The sequence below is a fragment of the Nycticebus coucang genome, chromosome 10 (genome assembly GCF_027406575.1).
Source record: "Nycticebus coucang isolate mNycCou1 chromosome 10, mNycCou1.pri, whole genome shotgun sequence".
NCBI classification, from domain to species: Eukaryota; Metazoa; Chordata; class Mammalia; order Primates; family Lorisidae; genus Nycticebus; species Nycticebus coucang.
In genome coordinates this window covers 117,558,770-117,583,703 of record NC_069789.1, presented here as the reverse complement: position 1 = coordinate 117,583,703, position 24,934 = coordinate 117,558,770, and the positions used below count along the sequence as shown (strand labels likewise).

Here is a 24,934-nt window from a genome sequence, read left to right as displayed (position 1 = left end):
AGAAAAACACGGAAAAACCCAGAGGTAACAGTATAGGAGACCAGGCAATTGAAGTTTGTCAAGCCATCCTAGAAAAAGTGCTACATACCTTATCGCTGAATATCACTACTATCACCTTTGAAGTAACCCTCCTCGGACAGCTGTGCACCAAGGCAAGCATGCAGTCTACCCTTCAAAGCCATTTTGAAACTTTTTTCTGGAATGCTCGGGACAGATGTCACCTGACAGAGAAGTTCTTGAAGTCATCCTAGAAAAGTGCTTTGAAGGGTGGACTGGGTGCTGGCCTTGGTGCGTAGCTCCCCTAAGGGCAGTGCTTTGTAGGTGACGGCAGTAATACTCAGCAGTGAAGTATGTACCACCTTTCCTAGGATGAGTTCTCAAAGTTAATTGACAGAAGTCATACTTCTTTCCATTGATGTAATTGAAGTTAAAGCCGAACATCTAGAAGACTCTAATTGGGCAAGGATTTGGAACCGTGGCAAGTGGAAATTTAAACTGGAATAGATTCTTTGGAAAATCGTCCAGCAGCATCTACTAAATCCTCATATCCACACATCCAGTGATCCAGCAGTGTCAGTTCTGGCCGTATCTATAGCCAACAGAAATGTCCACTAAGAGACATACAGACAAGACAGGATGAAGGGCGCAGTAAGGATTATAACCCCTAACCAGAAACTTCCAAAATTCCATCAACAATGTCATTGGTAAAATAAGCTTTGGTGCCCTTCATCATGATGAAGATGAGTGAATCATGACGTCCAGTCTAGATGTACATCCTGGAAAATCTGTTGTCTTTGTCCATATCATATCCACCAAATCAGGGCTTTAAATAGGGAGAAGTGGGCAATCATTCACAGGAGGACAGGTCACTAAATTGTGCTGTACATCTGAATACTAACTGCGGGAGTCACATTCATAGTATAGTTTAGGCCAGGCATTTCTGGAGGGCTTGTCAACCAGGTTCAGGTTCCTCAAACACCTGGAAGGTAGCAATAGCATGGTGGTGCATGCAGAATGTCTGGCACCCAGCAGGCTCAGGGGTAGGACTCTGAGGGTTCTGTTTACCAAAGTGAAGGATCCCTTGCTACCCCGCTTCAGTTGCCACAGTGGCCCCATTGTTTCCTGGGGGCTGAGAACAGAAGGCCTAGCAACCAAAGATTACTATTGCCTGAGTCCTGCCCGGGCATAGATAGAAATCACTGAAATCACTGCAGCGAATTAGGTAAGTTTATCCCCAATTTGTAAAGTATAAATTGTAATCATATGTTGTGCCTGCATGATTTTCCTTGCCTTCTTTCCCTTCTTCTGACTGTTAATGATTACTTGAGGTGCCTTGCTCTGAATAACTCAAATTACATTTCTACATTATGCTGTCAACATGACTTATGATTTTTCTTTTTTGGAGGAACAGAGTCTCACTCTGTCACCCTTGGCAGAGTGCAGTGGCATCACAGCAACCTCCAACTCTTGGGCTTAGGCAATTCTCTTGCCTCAGCCTCCCAAGTAGCTGGGACTACAGGCACCCACCACAAGGCCCAGCTATTTTCTGTTGCAGTTGTCAGCGTTGTTTTAGCTGGCCCTGGCCGGGTTTGAAACCGCCAGTGTTAGCGAATGAGGCACTGAGCCACACACAGCTATCTAATGACCTAGATGAAAACTGGGCTCATGGAAGGCTTTCAAGTCCAACTTGAGATTCCTTATAGAAGGTTCAGCAAAGCCAATTGTAAAAGGAAGAAAAGCCTAGATGGCTGATAATTATTATTTTCTTTTTCTTTTTTTTTTTTTCTAAGAGGGAGTTTCACCATGTCACCCTCAGTATAGTACTGTGGCATCCACTCTTAGGCTTAAGTGATTCTCTTGCCTCAGCCTCCTAAATAGCTGGTACTACAGGCACCTTTCATAAAGCCTGGCTATTTTTTGTTGCAGTTGTCATTGTTGTTTCAGCTGGCCCAGGCCAGGTTCTATCCCACCACTTTCGATGTATGTGGCTGGTGCCATAACCATTGTGCTACAGGCACCAAGCCTATTCTTGCTGTACTTAATGCAAATAATCAGACCCAGATGGGGAGGAGCAAGATGGTGGCTGAGTAACAGCTTTCTTGCAACCGGACATGGTGAGACTGGGGAGAGAAGACTCCAGGCATCTCTGGCTGGTGGGATATGCCCAGAAACATCCCTTCGGGGACACAGGGAGTCAGCAAGAGACTTCTGGACCCCACGAGGATGACAAAAGCAGTGGAGAACTGGCAAGTGGTTGCGTGTGTTCATTCGGTCTAATCCCACTGTTAGCTGTAAGTACAGCAGTACCGAGATTGCAAACTGCAAGGCTTTACCTGTGAGCTGTTTTCCTTTTTTGGACTCGTCACTCAGTTGAACTACCTTGGGAGAACTTGGAGAAGAGTGCAGAGGACTGCAAGCATTGTCTAGGGCCCAAGACTGAGTCTCTGAGCCAGACGGAGCCAATAGTGTTTGGCTGTGGGCCTCATGGAGCCACTGTGGGAGAAGTGCCCCAGCAAGCTCCACTCTCAGGGTCACAGAGCAAGGATCGAGTGGGAGACCCTGGGTGAGTAATCTAGTGATTGAGCAGCCTAAAGGTGGGAACTGAGACGCCTTACAGTCTTGGCCCTCAGGGGCACACAGTGAGACCAGTTTTGGCACACTAGGACACACTGAAACCCTAGTGCAGAGGCATGGTAGCTTAAAGAGCAAGAGGAAGTGAAAGGAAAATTAGGAGAAGGAAACAGACAAAAGAAAACACTCATGAGGAAGAATCAGCAGAAAAATCCTGGCAACATGAAAAACCAGAGCAACCACCCCCCAAGAGACCATGAGGTAGCTACTTTAGAGGACTCCAGCTATAAAAAAAAAGTTAGCAATGAGAGAAAGGGAATTTAGAATACAGATGATGGAAACTGCTGATGAAGCAGATGATAACCAAAAGGAAATCCAGAAACAGAATCAAATAAGAGATGAATGATATGAAGAATATAGAAAGGATATAGCAGAGCTGAAGGAACTGAAGCATTCAATTGGGGAACTTAAAGATGCAATAGAAAGTATCAACAACAGATTAGACCATGCAGAAGAAAGAATCTCAGAGGTAGAGGACAAAGCTCTTGAGATAACTCAGATAGTTAAAGGGACAGAAAAGAAAAGAGAGACAACAGAACGTTCACTGACAGAATTATGGGACTTTATGAAGCGTTCAAACATACGAGTTATAGGTATCCCAGAAGGGAAAGAAGAATGCCCCAGGGGAATGGAAGCCATGCTAGAGAATATTATAAATGAAAATTGCCCAAATATCACCAAAGAGTCTGACACCCTCCTTTCAGAGGGATATCACACTCCAGGTCGCGTCAACTCTAACCAAGACTTGGACCCCAGGTCGCCTCAACTCCAACTGAGATTCTCCAAGACACATTGTGATGAACAATGTCCAAAGTCAAGACAAAAGAAAATATTCTTCAAGCTGCCAGGAGTAAGCATCCATTGACCCACAAGGGCAAATCCATCAGGGTGACTGCAGACTTCTCTAATGAAACTTTTCAAGCAAGAAGACAATGGTCTACCTTTATTCTACTTTTTCTTTGTTATTGTTGTTACAGTTTTTGGCTGGGGCTAGGTTTGAACCTGCCACCTCCGGTATATGGGGCTTACGCCCTACCCCTTGAGCCACAAGCACTGCCCTCCTTTAATCTACTGTAACAGAACAATTTATAGCCCAGAATTCTATATCCTGCTAAGGTAAGCTTTAAAATTGACAGAGAAATCAAACCATTTACTGATACAAAAACACTGAGGAAATTTGCCACAACAAGACCAGCTCTATAGGAAATACTTCAACTTGTTCTACACACTGACCATCACAATGAATCAATAGCAAAGTAAGAACTCAGAAATTAAAGGACAGAACCTAAGTTTCACAATGATGCAAAAGATAAAAGTAAGCAATGGACTCTCACAAAATAAGATGAATAGAACACTACCACACTTATCAATTATCTCAAAATAGTTATGGCTTGAATTCCCCACTGAAGAGGCATAAATTGCCTGACTGGATTAAAGAAAAACACAAGTCATCCATTTGTTGTCTGCAGGAAACACACAGACATTGTCTAGCTTCAAAAGAAAAATTAAAACTCTGAGTTAAGGGTTGGAAGACAATTTTTCAGGCAAACAGAATTCAGAAGAAAAGAGGGCTTCCAATCTTATTTTCAGACACATGTGGATTTAAAGCAACTAAAGTCAAAAAAAGACAAAGATGGTCACTGTATATTGGTCAAGGGAAAAATACAAGAAGAAGATGTTTCGATTCTAAATATTTATGCACCCAATTTAAATGCTCCCAGATTCTTGAAACAGACCTTACTCTGAGTAAGGTCTGAGTAAGGTCTGTTTCAATATATGATATCCTATAACACTATAATGACAGGGGACTTTAACACTCCTCTCACAGAGCTGGACAGATCCTCTAATCAAAAATTAAACAAAGATATAAGGGACTTAAATGAGACCCTAGAACAACTGTGCTTGATAGACACATATAGAACACTCTATGAAACTAGTGTATGGTGCCCCATGATCACATTAATGTACACAGCTATGATTTAGTAAAAGAAAAAAAAAGAATATACATTCTTCTCATTGCCCCATGGAACATTCTCCAAAATTGATCATATCCTTGGACACAAAACAAACCTCAACAGAATCAAAAGAATTGAAATTTTACCTTGCATCTTCTCAGACCACAAGGCACTAAAAGTAGAACTCAACTCCAACAAAAACGTTCAACCTCACACAAAGACATGGAAGTTAAAAAACCTTATGCTGAATGACAGTTGGGTGCAGGAAGAAATAAAAGAGGAAATCATTAACTTCCTTGAGTATAACAGCAATGAAGACACAAGCTACCAAAAACCTGTGGGATACAGCAAAAGCAGTCCTGAGAGGAAAATTTATTGCTATAGAAGCCTACATTTGAAAAACAGAAAGAGAATGCATCAAGAAACTCACAAGCCATCGTACGGAATTGGAAAAAGAAGAACAATCTAAGCCTAAACCCAGCAGAAGAAAAGAAATATCCAAAATTAAATCGATCCATGAAATTGAAAACAAAGAATCATTCAGAAACTTAATGAAACGATGATTTAGTTTTTTGAAAAAATAAATAAAATAGATAAATCATTGGCCAGACTAACCAGAAATAGAAAAGTAAAATCTCTAGTAACCTCAATCAGAAATGATAAAGGAGAAATAACAACTGATGCCACAAAGATACAGAGATCATCTCTGAATACTACTAGAAACTCTATGCCCAGAAATTTGACAATGTGAAGGAAATGGATCAAGATTTGGAATCACATCTTCTCCCTAGACCTAGCTAGGAAGAAATAGAGCTCCTGAACAGACCAATTTCAACCACTGAGATTAAAGAAACAAAAAATCTTTCAACAAAAGAATGCCCTGGTCTGGATGGCTTCACACCAGAATTCTATCAAATCTTTAAGGAAGAGCTTATTCCTGTACTGCAGAAATTATTCCAAAAAATTGAGGAGGAAGGAATCTTCCCCAATATGTTCTACAAAGCAAACATCACCCTGATACCAAAACCAGGAAAAGACTCAACTAAAAAGGATTATTTCAGACCAATTTCACTAATGAATATAGATGCAAAAATTCTCAACAAAATCCTAGCCAATAGATTACAGCTTATCATGAAAAAGTCATACATCATGATCAAGTAGGTTTCATCCCAGGGATGCAAAGGTGGTTTAACATATTCAGGTCCATAAACATTCTCCACCATATTAACAGAGGCAAAAACAAAGACCATATGATCCTCTCAATAGACGCAGAAAAAGCATTCGATAAAATCCAGCATCCTTTTCTAATTAGAACACAAGAGTATAGGCAGAGGGGGCACATTTCTTAAACCGATCAAAGCTATCTATGACACACCCACAGCTAATATTTTACTCAATGCAGTAAAAGTGAAAGCTTTTCCTCTTAGAACTAGAACCAGACAAGGTTGTCCTCTGTCACCATTACTATTCAACATAGTGCTGGAAATTCCAGCCAATACAATTAGGAAAGGCAAGGAAATAAAGGGCATCCAAATGGGAGCAGAGGAGATCAAACTCTCCCTCTTTGCTGACGGACATGATCTTATACTTAGAGAATCCCAAAGACTCAACCACAAGACTCCTAGAAGTAATCAAAAAATACAGTAATGTCTCAGGATATAAAATCAATGTCCACAAGTCAGTAGCTTTTGTATACACCAATAACAGTCAAGATGAGAAGCTAATTACAGACACAACTCTCTTCACCATAGCTTCAAAGAAAATGAAATACCTAGGAATATACCTAATAAAAGAGGTGAAGGACCTCTACAAAGAAAATTATGAAAACCTAAGAAAGGAAATACCAGAGGATATTAACAAATGGAAGAACAAACCATGCTCTTGGCTAGGAAGAATCAACATGGTTAAAATGTCTATACTTCCCAAAGCAATCTACCTATTCAATGCCATTCCTATTAAAATACCAACATCATTACTTTCAAGACGTGGAAAAAAGGATTCTGCATTTTGTATGGAACCAGAAAAAAACCCGTACAGCTAAGGCAGTTCTTAGTAATAAAAATAAAGCTGGGGGCATCACCACACCAGATTTTAGGCTGTACTACAAAGCCATAGTGGTCAAGACAGCATGGTAATGGCACAAAAATAGAGACATAGACATTTGGAATCGAATAGAAAACCAGGAAATGAAACTACCATCTTACAAACACCTAATCTTCGAAAAACCAAACAAGAACATATGCTGGGGAAAGACTCCCTATTCAATAAATGTTGCTTGGAGAACTGGATATCCACATGTAAAAGGCTGAAACTGGAAGCACACCTTTCTCCACTCACAAAAATTGATTCAAGAAGGATAAAGGCCAAAAATCACATCATAACAAAGATATTTGTATCAGAATATTTATTGCAGCCCTATTCATAATTGCTAAGTCATGGAAAAAGCCCAAGTGCCCATCGATCCACGAATGGATTAATAAATTGTGGTATATGTACACCATGGAATATTATGCAGCCTTAAAGAAAGATGGAGACTTTACCTCTTTCATCTTTACATGGATGGAGCTGGAACATATTCTTCTTAGTAAAGTGTCTCAAGAATGGAAGAAAAAGTACCCAATGTACTCAGCCTTATTATGAAACTAATGTAGGACCTTCACATGAAAGCTATAACCTAGTTACAACGTAAGAATAGGGAGAAGGGGGAAAGGGAGCGGAGGGAGGGAGATTGGTGGGATTACACCTGCGGTGCATCTTACAAGGGTATATGTGAATCTTAGTAAATGTGAGTGTAATGTGAATGTAAAGGTCTTAGCAAAATAACTAAGAAAATGCCAGGAAAGCTATGTTAACTAGTGTGATGAAAATGTGTCAAACCGTCTATGAACCAAGTGTATGGTGCCCCATGATCATACTAATGTACACAGCTATGATTTAATAAAAAAAAAAAAGAAAACCTGCAATAAAAAAAAAAAGATGGATAAAGGACTTAAATTTAAGGAATGAAACAGTAAAATTCTCAAAGAAAGGAGAGGAAAAACATTGGAAGATATCGACATGGGGAAGGACTTCATGAAGAAGACTTCTATGGCAATTGCAACAACAACAAAAATAAACAAATGGGACTTGATTAAACTGAAAAGCTCTGTACAGCTAAGGAGACAACAACCTAAGCAAATAGACAACCTATACAATGCGAAAGGATATTTGCATACTTTGAATCAGACGAAAGCTAGAATCTACAGAGAATGCAAATTAATTCACATGAAAAAAGCCAACAATTCCATGTATCAATGGGCCAGAGACATGAATAAACCTTCTCTAAAGAAGACAGACGATTGGCTAACAAACATATGAAAAAATGCTCATCATCCCTAATTATTAGAAAAATGCAAATCAAAACCACCCTGAGATACCATCTAACCCCAGCGAGAATGGCCCAGATCACAAAATCTCAAAACTGCAGATGCTGGCAGAAAGAAGGGAACACTTTTACATTGCTGGTGGGACTGCAGACTAATACATCCTTTCTGGAAGGAAGTATGAAGAACCCTCAAAGAACAAATTAGACCTCCCATTCGATCCTGCAATCCCATTACTGGACATCTACCCAGAAGGAAAAAAAATCCTTTTATCATAAGGACATTTGCATAGACTATTTATTGCAGCTCAACTTATAATCACCAAAATGTGGAACCAGCCTAACTGCCCCCCCCAACCCAGGAATGGATTAACAAGTTGTGTTATATGTACACCATGGAATACTATTCAGTCTTCAAAAAAATGGAGACTTTACAGCCTTTGTATTAACCCGGATGGAAGTGGAACACATTATTCTTAGTAAAGCATCACAAGAATGGAGAAGCATGAATCTTATATGCTCGATTTTGATATGAGGACAATTATGACAATTAATGACACGGAGGAGGTGGGGGAAGGGGAGAGCAGAGAGAGAAAGAAGGAGGGAGGGCAGTGGGGGAAGGGGAGAGCAGAGAGAGAAAGAAGGAGGGAGGGCAGTGGGGGAAGGGGAGAGCAGAGACAAGGAAGGAGGGAGGGTTGTAGGAGAAGGAAGAGCAGAGAGAGGGAAGGAGGGATGGGGTGGGGTCTTGGTGTGTGCCACACCTTTGGGGAGCAAGACAAGATTGTAAGAGGAACTTTACTTAACATATGCAATTACTGTAACCTGGTTTCTTGTACACTCAATGAATCTCCAACAATAAAAATATATAATAATAATTAGACCCACTACAGTGATAGGACAGTTTATTTTTGCTAATTAAATTGGTTCTGCTATAATTTGTAAAGTGAGCAGGCTTGGGGAGTCTGGAAGTTACTTTGCACTTCTATATTCAAAGGGAACATACTGGCATGAGGTGAAACGGGAGTCCCGCAGTAACCATGGAGTAGTCCTCCAAAGGTCACATCATTGAGCACAGTGACAGCAGTAGTTAGGGCTTTTGCAGGAAAACAATGGCACCTTCTGGCAGAATCACAGACTAGGAAGCCCATGGACTCCATCTAGCCCCCACTATCAGTGTTTATCCCTGTATTTATACCCGTATATTATTGCTCATGCTATTTCCAAGGTGTCATTGGAGTAGATGACAACACTAATGCTTGGTGGATGTTCTGTGCACATTTAGCAACTACTCTGAGTTGAATTCTCTTCCCAAAAATATACATCCAAGTTCCAACTCTAGGTATTTGTGACAATGACCTAATTTGCAGGCAAGGTATTAGCAGGGGTGACTGAGTTCAGATGAGGTTATTAGGGTGGGTCCTAATCCAATATGTCTGGTGTCCTTATACGAAGAAAAGAGACGCAGAGAGACAGAGAGAGAGAATGTCCCTTAGGTCAGGAGCGGGGGCTCACACCTGTCATCCCAGCACTCTGTGAGACTAAGGCAGGAGATTGCTTGAGGCCAGGAGATCGGACCAGCTTGAATGACGTAGGGAGACAGATCTTGTCTCTACATAAAATTTTCAAAGAAAACTTAGACAGGCGTGGTGGCACACATCAGCATTCCCAGTTACTTGGGAGGCTAGAGGTAGGCGGATCCCCTGAATCTGGGAATTCAATGTTACAAAGAGCTATGATGGTGCCCCTGCACTCCAGCCTGGGCAACAGAGTGAGACCCTGTCTGTAGAAAAAGAAGCAATGAGAGAAAACATGCCAAGTAATGATGGAGACAGAGACCAGTGTGATGCATGACATGCCAGGGACACCAGGAACTGCCTCCACTGCCAGACCTGAGGGAAAGGCCTGGAGCAGACTCTCCCCTGCGGCTGAAGAGACAGCAGGGCCCTGCCGACAGCTTGATGTCAGACCTCTGGCCTTCAGAGCTGTGAGAGAAGAAATTTCTGTTGTCTGAAACCCACCAGTTTGTGGCTGTCAGTTACAGCAGCCCTAGAAAACGAATCCCCTGCCCCACTAAGCTGTAGAGCATTTTTCAGATGTTCAGACCAATAACGAAGTAGGACAGGGGTCATGGGGGGTCCTAGATTGTTCCCTGTGGGCCACATGCAGATTATTTGAAGACTGTTCTGCTTATCTGTGGTGTCCGATATTTTTATTTTATTTTATTTTTGTTAATCAGCGTTCATTAGTGTTTGTATATTTGATGGGTGGCCCAAGGCAGCTCTTCTTCTTCCAATGAGCAGCAGAAAATAAAAAGGATGCTATGTCCATATCTACTTTTTAGTTTTTGAACAGATTGATTATCACTAACCAAATACAAGATCCTTTCCTATATTCCTAAATTTTAATTGCTGGGTGCTGGGGGCAGTGACTGGCCTTCAGCATCTCCTATCTGAAGACCCTGGTCCCAAGGGACCATCTCCTAGGTCTGCTTGTCAAAGGCCCCTCTCTGGGCCACAGGGGAGTGATGCTTCCAGGCTCCGCACATTCCAGATGTGGGAGAGTAGATCTCGGGAGTTCATCCTGCCAAATAGGCCAGTGTCCACTGGGGCCAGGCTGGGGTGCAATCAGACCTCACTGTAACCTCAAAATCCTGGGCTCGAGTGATCTTCTTTACCCAGTCTCAGGGTGGCTAAGACCACAGGCTTGTGCCACTAGACTTGGCTAATCTTTTTTTATTTTTGCAGAGACAGAGCCCAACCTGTTCTGAAACTCCTGGGTTCAAGCACTCAAATTGTGATTGCACACCGTGGGATAATACTTTATTATTCTATAGCATTCTGTGTGTTTGAAACACTACAAACATTTTAAACAATCTGGGATGCTGTAACATGATTAGGGGGGTACATGGTGATTTTTAACAAGGAAGTAGTGAAAGGATTTGATAACTCAAGGTTCCAGGATGAACTAGTAGGTTTTATGCAATGACCCCCAGTCATGCACATGTACAGGGACAGGAGAACAAATATCACTATCCCCAAAGGATCCAGAACTATCTTAGACATTATTCCCAGGGGAACAGCTCCCGAGGAAGATCCGCCATCTTCTCCTGGAATAGTTTATCAAAGGCTTCAGCTTGGGCCACCGTGAAGTGATTTTTCCAGTCCCCAGTAATTCCTGGAAAACAGGAAACAGACACTGAGGTCAGGTAGTGGGGTCAGACCCCAACATGTCTCCTCCTCGGTCTTTTCCTACTGTCCACCCTCATGGACACTGTGGCTAATACAGCGTAATGACCAGTAGTCCGCTGGTGGGCCTTGTGCCACCTGGCACCAAATCTGTTCACACTCCGGCCTGCCTGGAGATGACTTCTTACCTCCTCCTCTCTCCCAGCCCCTCCTGGGCACAGTCCCTCCACGGTCATGCCCACTATGTCTGCTGACGCACCCAGAATTGAGCCACTTCCCAACACCCCTGTTTCTACCACCCTGACCTAAGCCAACATCATTTCTCTCCTGCATTATGGCGACGGACTGTAAGCACTCCCTGTGCTTGGGACTGCTCTCCCGTATCAGAGCAGCCCCTGTAGCCCCCTTTGAAGGGAAGACTCATCCTGCTCTTTCACTCAGACAAGTGTGTCAGGTGCTTGTAAGGCTCCCAGTGATCTGTTCTCCCAGGTGTGTCTATGTCCTGCCTGTTTCCCTTTCCAGTCTTTGCTCCGAGGCAGTCTTCTCAGTGAGGTTCTCTCACCACCCAGGGTAGAATGGCCAGTCCCCATCCTGATTTATTTTCCTTCTAAACACTTCCCACTTCCCTGTAGGAGGAGATCTATACAGTTGTCTTTCGAGGTGGAGATATAGAACATGTATCCTTGATGTAAAATATGTAAGGTTTACAATGTCACAACTGTTATTTTAAATTGCGACAGAGTTAGTGTTTCAAGGAGAGACAGACATAGAGTTAAGTATCAATAAATAGTTGCTAAAAGGATGAATAAAAGAATTAAAAAATGTCCTGAGCACAGTAACTTAAACCTGTAATGCTGTGACTACGGAGGGCCAGGTGGGAGGATTGCTTGACCCAAGGTGTTTCAGACCATCTTGGGCAACCTAGGGAGACCCCTGTCCCTACTAAAAATAAGAATAATCAGATGGGCCCGGTGGTGCATGCCAGTAATTCCAGCTACTGGGGCAGCTGAGGTGGGAGGATTACTTGGTTCCAGGATTTTTTTTTTTTTTTTTTTGGCCGGGGCTGGGTTTGAACCCACCACCTCCGGCATATGGGACCAGCGCCCTACTCCTTGAGCCACAGGCGCCACCCAAAACATAATTTTTTTTTTTGTGGTTTTTGGCCGGGGCTGGCTTCGAACCTGCCACCTCCGGCATATGGGACCGGCGCCCTACTCACTGAGCCACAGGCGCCGCCCTGGTTCCAGGATTTGAGGCTGCAGTGAGTTAAGATCACACCACTGCATTCCATTCTGGGTGACAGAGCAAGACTGACTCAAAAAAGAAAAAAAAATTCACTAATATTATCTCCATTTGACATGAGGGGGTGGGGGAAACCCTTGAGAGGCTGCATTGTTAAAGTAATGGATTTGGATTTGAAGCCAAAGATTTGTATGCCAGAAATAACACCCTTAATTACATGTTATCTTATTATCTGATATAGCATAAAAATTAATATGTACATATATCAATATATTAAATAGATTAACGAAAAATGAGATATAACTGTTATATAAGCTGATGATATATAGATGTAAGTTACATATTTATGTGGTAGAAATGATAGAGCAGAGCGTCTACCGTGTAACCGGCGCCCTGTAAACATCCATTGTTCTCGTGTGTCATCTTCGTGTGTGCACGTGCGTGTGTCCACATGTCTTCTAAGGATGCAGTCATTTGGGTTAGGGCTCATCCTACAAGTCTCATTATAACTTAATGACTTCTATTTAAAGACTTTATATCTCAATGTTATTTCTTTTGGCAGTGCAGGAGGTTAGCACTTCAACAGATGAATTTGGGGGACACCATTCAGCTCATATCATTCTGTCTTCTGCGCCCCCATATCCATGTCCTTCTCACAGGCATAATTCTTGCACCTTCGCATTCCAAGAGTCTTAACTCATCCCACCAGCAACTCAATCTTGTAAATAGCACCTAAGTCTCTAGCTGCTAATCTGTGAAACCAGACCTGTTACCTTCTTTCAAAATGCAATTGTGGGAAAGCTTACAAGAGATCTTCTCATTCCATAAGAAGGATATTTGAAAGAAGAATGAGGTCACGGGACCCCAGCAATCCAAAACCCATCAGAGATAATTCCATTAGGTGTTAGGGCTCAAGACTGACCTTCTTGGTCTCTGTCCTCCTGGCCAACTGGGACAGCACAGGCCCTGACCTGCTCAAGGTCCTCTGATGCCATCATTTTCTTTGATGTATCACCATCCAGATACATTTGAAATGCAGGATTTTGGAATGAAAATACATTCTCAAACTCCTTGCAAAAGATATTTCCCTTTGTCTGGAGCTCAAGGGTAGGGACATGGGTAAGCTTTCACCATCGTGGGTCTTTGAATGTCCGATAGCAAAGTCTCTCCTGCCTCCTTTTCCCAGCGGAGTCAATCCTTCACTCATGCCTTTGTTAGGGATAGTTCTCTACACTAACTGTCCAGTTGGTAGCCCCCATGTGAACATCCCAATTCCATCCTCCTTGCCCAGCTCCATCATGGCTTACCAGCCTGGCATGAGGAGCTAATTAACCTGGTCACTGTTTGTGGAATGGACATCTTACTATGTCAAATTTTCAGGAGAGAGAATCTAAATAATTTCCTGTCTGTTGAGTAACCATCCCAGGATGGATCAAGTTTCTCCGAGTGCCTGCGGCCCACACCAGCACCATGAGAAGAAACCCCCTGAGGAGGGGACAGGAGAGACGCTCTGTGGGATGAGCAAGTGCAGTTGACTCACTCAAACCCTCCTCATCTCAGCTGTTAGCCCCTGTTGTAACCACAAGAAAGCCCTCCATGTGTTCTGAGACATTTTGAAACCAGAGCATTTTCTTTTACCTTTTCTTATAAGGGGGTTTTTGTGAACCAAATAAGTATCACCCAGCATGGAGTAATTGGACATCTTGTTTTCCTTCATGACCTCAAAGGAGCTATTCTCGAGGATTAGATCAAGTTCTTCTGGCTCTACTTTTTTACCCAGGAACTGACAGATCTTCTCCACAGTCCTTTTTGTGCCCTAAAAGCAGGAAAAACATGAGAAAGGATATGAGAGAGAAAGCCACCAGAGAAACCAGGATGAGAAGCAGGATGAGGATGAGGAGGGGGAAGAAGAAGAGAGAAACAGGACACAGAAGGGAGAAGTGATGGAGCTGGATGCAGCCAGGAGAAAGCAAGAGAAACAGGTAAAGAAGAGAGAGCAGGGAGTGTGGGAAAGATGCTGGGATCCTGATGGATTTCCCATATGGTTAGGAGTTAGCAGAACTTAGCAGTAAAAGACAGGGCCTGGGGCTTCTAGGGAGACTTTGAGAAGGGCTCCTGGACAATGATTAGGATTAAAGAAGGAGAGGTGTGAGAACTTGACAAAGATGTAAGGAATTGATTTTAAATTTTGTATGGGGCATCAAACAATACTATTCCTCATAACTCACAATTGAATCACACACCGTTTTACAAGATCTTCTCGTGTAGCTCTTGGACAGGATCCTGGAAGATTATGCTAAGAAAATAGCTTTTTATACCACAAAGACTTTTCTGTGAATCATAGCCCTTTCTCTTAGAGCTATAATGGTTTAAATGTTTCCTTTATTTTACAAGGCCTGAATGTTGTCTCACAAAAGGACACACAATTGTGGAAATAGCTAAACTTAAAGTTCAGTGTGTGAATTGAAAGGAAAATTCCAAGAAGGAATCATGGACCTGAGGCAGTTTGATGCTTTAAGAAAGGCTTCCCGATTACAATGCATTCATGCTGAGGCCGTTGGGGACTGGACGGAGGTGGGCAGAGGAAGGGGATGGGCAGTAAAGTGTCTCAGGCGGAAGCAGCATCCAGTGTTCCCACGTTACTTTCTCTTCTCTCCAGGATGCCACTAATAGGCCACTGGTATCCTAGAGAAAAGATGGTCTCCTCACCCTTCCTTGTCCTGAGCATCTGAATGCTCAGCCCTCTGCTGAATGCATGGAACAACTCTTCAGATGTTTGAAGAGAAAGTAAAGAAGAATATGGGGAAAAAAACGTGAATCTTGGGAAGGGGCAACCTGAAGCAGGGCAATGAAGACCAGGGAGCTCATCCCACTCTTCCTGACTCTTCTCAAGGCTGGATTTTGACTGAGAAGGGGGAATGGAGACACAGAGAAATGGAGGGAAGTCAGAGGAAGGGAAGGTGGTGGTGAGAGGGTGTGCACTGAAGACTAAAATGAAGGTTACCCGTTTCAGCTCTTCGTAACTCAGCATCAGGAAGTTCTCCCTCTCTCTCATGGACACCCAGCCATGAATGTGGTCAAACCATGACCCATATGGCACTGCATGGGGGAGGCAGAGAGAGAGATAATTAATTCAATTTATTAAAGTCACGCTCCACTTACTTTATTAAGACACATAGTTGAGAACAAAACTTGTATATATTTATAGCTTACAATGGTATGTTTTGATTTATGCATTAATTGTGCAGTGATATCATCACCTCTCATAATTACTATTTTTTTATGGTGAGGAACATTTAAGATGAATTCACTTAGCAATTTTTACACATATAATGCAGTATTATTATTGTTGTATTTTGAGGCAGAGTTTCACTATGTTGCCCTTGGTAGAGTGCCATGGCATCACAAATCACAACCTCAAACTCTTGGGCTTAAGTGATTCTCTTGCCTCAGCCTTCCAAGTAGCTGAGACTACAGGTGCCTGCCACAACACCCGGCTATTTTTTTGTTGTAGTTGTCATTGTTGTTTGGCAGGCCCAGGCTGGGTTCGAACCATCCAGCTCCAGTGTAAGTGGCTGGCGCCCTAGCCACTTGAGCTACAGGAGCTGAGCCTATAACACAGTATTATTAACTATAGTCAACATGCTGTACCATAGCGCTCTGGAACTCATTCACCTTGTCCAACTGAAACTTTGTACACTTTTACTGACATCGCCCTGATCCCACCACCCCAAATATATATATTTGTGTATACTGAGTTATATATGTATATGTGCATATCAATATATATAGAAACAGCCTTGATACACATAAGAATCTCCCATGAACCCATTTCTTAGCTTCAACCATTACTGGTGGATAATTATTATTATTCTTTTTTTTTTGTATAGAAGAGGGTTTTTTTTTTTTTTTGTAGAGACAGAGTCTCACTGTACCGCCCTTGGGTAGAGTGCCGTGGTGTCACACAGCTCACAGCAACCTCTAGCTCTTGGGCTTACGCTATTCTCTTGCCTCAGCCTCCCAAGCAGCTGGGACTACAGGCGCCCGCCACAACGCCCGGCTATTTTTTTGTTGCAGTTTGGCCGGGGCGGGTCTGAACCTGCCACCCTAGGTATATGGGGCCGGCGCCCTACTCACTGAGCCACAGGCGCCGCCCTAGAAGAGGGTTTTATTATTTTGCCCAAGGGGCTCACTGAATAGTTCCAGAAGCAGTGTGTCCTGGTGTATTATTTTGAATACACCTTATTTCATTTGTTTCCCCTTTCCTTCAAATTGTTTTATTTTAGAAAACTCCCACACATCACCACATTTCATCTTTACATACTTCAGTGTATCTCTGCAGACTAACAAGTCACTGTCAATTACATTTTCACACCACCACCCCCGTCCCCCGCCCACACACAATACTTCTTTACCAGCTTCTAATACAGAATCAGTGTTCAGTTTTCCTAGATTATCTCATAAATGTCTTTCTCCTGTTTGGTTTCTTTAAACTGAGGTCCAAATAAGGTCCAAACATAGTCTTTGGTTGACCTTGGGTTGACACTTGCTGGTGTCAAGCAAATGACACCTATAATCACCTTTCGGAAGGACAAAAATAGCATACCAATGCCTGCCACTGAGAACGGGAGTTCCAGGGCGTCAGCCTACTCCACGCTTTGCAGGTGTCAGGGTGGTCAAGAAAGATACAAGTCACACAGACACTAGATAGAGCAATGCTTTACTCACATTGAGAGAGCAGCCTCAGTAGTGAGCACTGGGCAATCAGACATGGCTCCAGGCCAATCCTGTTTCCTGGGATCTAATTACCTTTTCCTAGAGATGGTTTCGGGCTGGGGTGCAGTGGTGTGACCATAGCTTAGTGTAACCTTGAACTGCCAGTCTCAAGCCATCTTCCCATCTCAGCCTCCCAAGTAGCTAGCACCTCAGGTGGGAACAACCATGCCTGGCTTCCTTTTTTTTTGTAGAGATGAGGTTCTCACTCTGTTGCCCAGGCTGTTCTTAAATTTCTGGTCTCAAGCCATCCTCCTGGCTTGGTTTCCCAAAGTGGTGGAATTAGAGGCATGGGCCATCACTCCTTGCCCCTTTCTTTGATAAAAATTACCAGATGTTGGGGGCTCCTGTACCTCAGTAGTTAGGGCACTGGCCGCATGCACTGGGGCTGGTGGGTTCAAAGCCAGCCTGGGCCTGGTGAACAACAACAACAATAAAAACAGAATAGCTGTGCATTGTGGCAGAAGCCTGTAGTCCCAGCTACTGTGGAGACTACAGCAAGAGAATCAGTTGAGTCCAGTAGTTTGAGGTTACTGTGAACTCTGATTCCATGGCACTGTGTTGAGGGAGACAGAGAGAGACTCTGTCTCAATAATAAAAAAAAATCAGATGTTTTTAATTTTTCTAAGGTTTACCTTATAAAATTCATAAATTTTATAAAAACCTTATACAATTTTATAAGGTTTATCTAATATCTATTAGGTTTTGTTTCATAGCAGTGGTATAGGTGGAGTTTTGGATATTGAGGTCCTAATTCCAGCAGCTTCATGGTTACAGCTCTATCCATGCTTTCCACTTCTTAATGGGCCAATTGTGGTAATTCAAATGTGTCTAGAAAATGAATTATTAGTGCCATGGAAATTTTGTTTTCAACTTAATCTCTCTTCTTCACCATTATTTCCTTCCCTCATCTTCCTTTTTTTATGTGTTTTTATTCATTGTTTTGTCTTCTGAAGTCAAATGCATAATGCATAAATGTTTTTATTATTTCTCAATTCACACATTTAAGGCTGCAATGTTACCATTAAGTACTGATCTGCCTGCATTTCATAACTTTTCATATTCAATCTTTTCATAATCACTAAATTCAAAACTAGAAATAATCCACTCTCATTCATTCTAGAATATAAATTACTTAGAAATGTTTTTCTAACTAGCCATATAATTTAAAATATCTTTCATTTTGGGTGCATACATTTATTGTATCATAATTAGAACATATATTATGCATGACGTTGATTTTAATTGTGGTCTTTATTTAGACTTGCTATTCTTATATTACATAGTTCATTTTGGTAGTTGATTGACGTGTGCTTGATGACATGCATATTATTCAGTTGCAATATGCAGACTTCTACATTTGTCAGTAGGATTCAATAATAATATTTTTTAATTTTAATTTTACAAATTTAATAATTTTAACAATTTTCAGCATTAACTGATAACTTGCTGTGTTAATAGTGAACGAGATTAATAACAATACCCACATCCATTCCATCATCTTTGCACCAATATATTTTACTATTGTATCAATTTTAAAATGTTTAGATAGATAAAATTCATATATTGCTCTATAATCATTTTATAGAAGCATATTTACATGTTTTCATTCATCTCCATTAATTATTTTCATATGCACGCTCATTCCTCACTTTGTTTTTTTGATTAATGTCTTAATACACTATATTCTTTATCTTGCATTGTCTTCAGTATGCACCAAGATTATACGTGATGTTTTTCTTTTTTTTTACATATATTTGTGTTTATTAGGTTTCCATTTTTGCCTTCACAAAATTAAAGAGGCTTAAAATTCAATAACAATAACAATGTTTAAGATAAGGACTAGAAACAAAAACCTTGTAAAAAACGAACAAACATAAATACATTCGGAAAATATATCAGAGTATTGCTGCATCGAAATAGTGAGCAATAAGGATAAATAATAATGTAAAGAAAGTAAGATTCACATTGTCAAATTCGAGCATGTCTACTATAGAATGCTTTGACTTTGAGTTTCAGTATGGAGTCCTCAGTTAACCTCTTCTTCTTATTTTTTTTTTAAGTCTCAAAAAATAGACAACTAATATTTATAAATAAAAGTAAAAGATCATTTCAAAAAAACAGATCATGCCAAATCTTATAGACAATAGAAAAAGAAGAAATACTTCAAAATCATTCTACTTCATCTGGGTACACCTGATATTAAAATCGGAGAGAATATATTATTATAAAGGGAAAATTACAAACATATTTCACTTATTATTGAGGATGCAATATACCAAACAACATAATAATAAGTTGAATTAATTCTTTTGTTTTTTGAGACAGAGTCTCACGATGTCGCCTTCGGTATAGTGCCGTGGCATCACAGCTCACAGCTACCTCAAACACTTGGGCTTAAGTTATTCTCTTGCCTCAGCCTCCTAAGTACTGGGAATACAGGTGCCTGCCACAGGCCTGGTTATTTGGTTGTTGTTGTTGTAGTTGTCATTGTTGTTTAGTAGCCCCAGGCCAGGTTCAAATCCGCCAGCCCTGGTGTATGTGGCCAGCACCCTAACCACTGACCTACGGGCCCTGAGCCAATGGTAAATTTCGTTGGTCAAATCATCTACATCCATATTATATTTTGTCTATCATAGGAGAAATATGAGTAAATATTCTCTGCCATCATATGGACTATTCATTTTCTTTTCAATTATGTAAATTTTGACTCTATGTATTGGAAGAATGTTGTTAAGTGCGTGAATGAGTAGAATTGTTATTTGTTCCTGATATATTTTTCATTTCTTAATATGTATTTTCATTATGTGTGAAATCATGTTACACACATAATTCTATAGGTACACCTAAATACACAGCATGTCATACACATTATTATAAGATATAACTTAACATAAAACACGTTTTATGCAATATATACTTTTGTATATCATGTATAAAGAGGAGATATCAACACTCCCACGTTCAATGTAGCACTATTCACAATAAGTAAGATAATCGTTTATCTAAGTGTCCAGTTACAAATGAATGGAAAGAGAAAATGTGTATGTGTGTATATGTGTGTGTGTGTAGTTGTCCCTTCACATCTGCATAAAGACACTCACCACTCTTAATCCACCTCTTCAGAGTTCCTGTATTATTATTATTGTTTTTGGAGACAGTCTCACTTTGTTGTGCTATGTAGAGTGCTGTGGCATCACAGCTTACAGCAACCTCAAACTCTTGGGCTTAAGCAGTTCTCCTGCCTCACCTCGCAAGTAGCTGGGACTTGGCACCTGGCACAGCACCCGGCTATTTTTTGGTTGCAGTTGTTTAGCTGGGTTGGACCCCAGGCTGGGTTCCAACCCTCCACCTTTGGTGTATGTGGCTGGCACAGTCACCACTGTGCTATGGGCGCTGAACTCACAGTTCATGTTTTTGATAGACCTATTACATCCTTTTATATTGTATGTCCTTTAACAAATTATTATACCTATTCTTTTTAAAATAATTTTGTCATTTAATCCTTATACTGAAGATAGAAGTGATTTACCCAACACCATGATGAGAAAGTATGAATTGGATGGTGTTCTTACATTTACTACTGAATTTAATACTTTCATATGTTTTTGTGATAGTATTTAGTACACCTTTCTTTCAGTTGAACGAATTCTCTTTATTATTATTATTTATTTTTCTGTCTTTCTTTTACTGAGACAGAGTCTCCCTCTGTCACCTGGACTAGAGGGCAGTGGTATCATAACTCACTGCAACACCAAACTCTTGGGCTCAATTAATTCTCCTGCCTCATTCTCCTAGGTAGCTGGTACTACAGGCACACACCATCATGCCCACCTCATTTTTAAAGTTTTTGTAGAGATGGAGTCTCACTTTGCCTCAGTCTGGTGTCAAACTTCTAGCCTCAAGCAATCCTCCTGCCTCAGACTCCAAGATGGCTAGGATTACAGGCATAAGCCACTGCATATAGCCTGTTACTTCATTTTTATTGCTGGGGATTCATTGAGGATACAATAAGTCAGGTTACACTGATTGCATTTTTTAGGTAAAGTCTCTCTTGCAATCGTGTCTTGCCCCCAGAAGGTGTGGCACAGCCCAAGGCCACATCCGCCTCCCTCCTTCCCTCTCTCTGCTCTTCTTTTCCCCACCCCTCTCTTCTTTCTCTCTCTGATCTCCCATTCCTCCACCCCCACCAGGACCTTAATTGTCGTTAATTGTCCTCATATCAAAATTGAGTACATAGGATTCATGCTTCTACATTCTTGTGATGCTTTACTAAGAATAATATCTTCCACTTCCATCCAGGTTAAGAAAAAGGATGCAAAGTCTTCATTTTTTTTTTTTTTTTTGTAGAGACAGAGTTTCACTTTATTGCCCTCGGTAGAGTGCCATGGCGTCACACAGCTCACAGCAACCTTGAACTCCTGGGCTTAGGCGATTCTCCTGCCTCAGCCTCCCGAGTAGCTGGGACTACAGGCGCCCGCAACAATGTCCGGCTATTTTTTTGTTGCACTTTGGCTGGAGCTGGGTTTGAACCCGCCACCCTCGGTATATGGGGCCGGCGCCCTGCCTACTGAGCCACAGGTGCCACCCAGTCTTCATTTTTTTTTAAATAGCTGAATAGTATTCCATGGTATACATATACCACAGCTTGTTAATCCATTCCTGGGTTGGTGGGCATTTAGGCTGTTTCCACATTTTGGCGATTATAAATTGAGCTGCAATAAACAGTCTAGTGCAAGTGTCCTTATGATAAAAGGATTTTTTCCCTTCTGGGTAGATGCCCAGTAATGGGATTGCCAGATCAAATGGGAGGTCTAGCTTGAGTGCTTTGAGGTTTCTCCATACTTCCTTGCAGAAAGGTTGTACTAGTTTGCAGTCCCACCAGCAGTGTAAAAGTGTTCCTTCCCCTCTCTCCACATCCACGCCAGCATCTGCAGTTTTGAGATTGTGTGATTTGGGCCATTCTTGCTGGGGTTAGATGGTGTCTCAGGGTGGTTTTGATTTGCATTTCTCTAATAGGGATGATGAACATTTTTTCAAAGCCATTCATCTGTCTTCTTTAGAGAAGATTTTGTTCATGTCTCTTGCCCATTGATGTATGGGATTGTTGGCTTTTTTCATGTGGATTAATTTGAGTTCTCTATAGATCCTAGTTATCAAGCTTTTGTCTGATTGAAAATATGCAAATATCTTTCCCATTGTGTAGGTTGTCTCTTTACTTTGGTAGTTGTCTCCTTAGCTGTACAGAAGCTTTTGAGTTTAATTAAGTCCCATTTGTTTATTTTTGTTGTTGTTGCAATTGCCATGGCAGTCTTCTTCATGAAGTCTTTCCCCAGGCCAATATCTTCCAGTGTTTTTCCTACACTTTCTCTGAGGATTTTTATTGTTTCATGCCTTAAACTTAAGTTCTTTATCCATCTTGAATCAATTTTTGTGAGTGGGGAAAGGTGTGGGTCCAGTTTCAGTCTTTTACATGTGGATATCCAGTTTTCCCAATACCATTTATTGAACAGAGAGTCTTTCCCCTAAGATATATTTTTGTTTGGTTTATCAAAGATTAGGTGGTTGTAAGATGTTAGTTTCATTTCCTGGTTTTCTATTCGATTCCAAGTGTCTATATCTCTATATTTGTGCCGGTACCATGCTGTCTTGACCACTATGGCTTTGTAGTACAGACTAAAATCTTGTATACTGATGCCCCCAGCTTTATTTTTATTACTAAGAACTGCCTTAGCTATGCAGGTTTTTTTCTGGTTCCATACAAAATGCAGAATCATTTTATCCAAATCTTCAAAGTACAATGTTGGTATTTTGATAGGAATGGCATTGAATAGGTAGATTGCTTTGGGAAGTATAGACATTTTAACAATGTTGATTCTTCCCAGCCATGAGCATGGTGTGGTCTTCCATTTGTTAATATCCTCTGCTATTTCCTTTCTGAGGATTTCATAGTTTTCTTTATAGAGGTCCTTCACCTCCTTTGTTAGGTATATTCATAGGTATTTCATTTTTTTTGAAACTATGGTGAAGGGAGTTGTGTCCTTAATTAGCTTCTCATCTTGACTGTTACTGGCATATACAAAGGCTACTGACTTGTGGACATTGATTTTATATCCTGAAACATTACTGTATTTTTTGATGACTTCTAGGAGTCTCGTGGTTGAGTCTTTGGGGTTCTCTAAGTATAAGATCATGTCGTCAGCAAAGAGGGAGAGTTTAACCTCTTCTGCTCCCATTTGGATTCCCTTTATTTCCTTGTCTTGCCTAATTGTATTGGCTAGAACTTCCAGCACTACGTTGAATAGTAAAAGTGACAGAGGACAACCTTGTCTGGTTCCAGTTCTAAGAGGAAAAGCTTTCAGTTTTACTCCATTCAGTAAAATATTAGCTGTGAGTTTGTCATAGATAACTTCAATCCGTTTTAGAAATGTGCCACCTATGCCTATACTCTTCAGTGTTCTAATTAGAAAAGGATGCTGGATTTTATCAAATGCTTTTTCTGCATCTATTGAGAGGATCATATGATCTTTATTTTTGCCTCTGTTAATATGGTGGATAACGTTTATGGACTTGTGTATGGTAAACCAGCCTTGCATCCCTGGGATGAAACCTACTTGATCATGATGTATGACTTTTTTGATGATAAAATGTAATCTATTGGCTAGGATTTTGTTGAGAAATTCTGCATCTATATTCATGAGTGAAATTGTTTCAAAATTCTCCTTTTTTGGTTGGGTCTTTTCCTGGTTTTGGTATCAGGGTGATGTTCGCTTCATAGAACATGTTGGGGAAGATTCCTTCTTCCTTGATTTTTTGGAATAATTTCTGCAGTACAGGAATAAGCTGTTTCTTGAAAGTGTGATAGAATTCTGGTGTGAAGCCATCTGGACCAGGGTATTTTTTGGTTGAAAGCTTTTTTGTTGTTTCTTTAATCTCAGAGCTTGAAATTGGTCTGTTCAGGAGCTTTATTTCTTTTTTTTTAATTTTTGTTAAATCATAGCTGTGTACATTAGTGCAATCACGGGGTACAATGTGCTGGTTTCATATACAATCTGAAATATTCTCATCAAACTGTTCAACATAGCCTTCATGGCATTTTCTTAGTTCTTGTATGTAGACATTTGTATTCTGTCTTTAGTAAGTTTCACCTGTACCCATTCTAAGATGCACCGTAGGTGTGGCCCTACCCATAACCCTCCCTCCACCCTAACCTCCCCCCTCCCTTTTCCTTCCTTGGGCCTTTCCTCATAGTCTTGTGCTATAGTTGGGTTATAGCCTTCATGTGAAAGTTTAATTTAGCTTCATAGTGGGGCTGAGTACATTGGATACTTTTTCTTCCATTCCTGAGATACTTTGCTAAGAAGAATATGTTCCAGCTCCATCCACATAAACATGAAAGAGGTAAAGTCTCCATCTTTCTTTAAGGCTGCATAATATTCCATGGTATACATGTACCCCAATTTGCTAGTCCATTCGTGGGTCGATGGGCACTTGGGCTTCTTCCATAACTTAGCAATTATGAATTGGGCTGCAATAAACATTCTGGTACAGATGTCTTTGTTATATTGTGACTTTTGGTCTTCTGGTTATAAACCTATTAAAGGAAGTATAGGATTGAATGGCAGGTCTATTTTTAGGTCTCTAAGTATTCTCCAAACATCCTTCCAGAAGGAACGTATTAGTGTGCATTCCCACCAGCAGTGTGCCCTTTTTTCCACATTCACACCAACATCTCTGGTTTTGGGATTTTGTTATGTGGGCTACTCTTACTGGGGTTAGGTGATATC

At 41.0% G+C, this 24,934-nt stretch overlaps 1 protein-coding gene across 9 annotated transcripts in view; it reads right to left on the bottom strand.

Moving 5' to 3' along the window:
* Window positions 1-10,749: 10,749 nt before the first annotated feature.
* The window catches only part of LOC128595776 (sulfotransferase 2A1-like), a 370,742-nt gene continuing 356,557 nt past the window's right edge, over window positions 10,750-24,934 (bottom strand). For all 9 annotated transcript variants that reach the window (XM_053604741.1, XM_053604738.1, XM_053604735.1 and 6 more), the window contains 3 exons: window positions 15,379-15,473; window positions 14,013-14,190; window positions 10,750-11,121 (listed from right to left, as the gene is read on the bottom strand). In XM_053604741.1, the coding sequence (XP_053460716.1) occupies window positions 11,009-11,121; window positions 14,013-14,190; window positions 15,379-15,473 (386 nt within the window). In that variant the 3' untranslated portion in view covers window positions 10,750-11,008. The remainder of the gene's footprint in view (window positions 11,122-14,012; window positions 14,191-15,378; window positions 15,474-24,934) is intronic.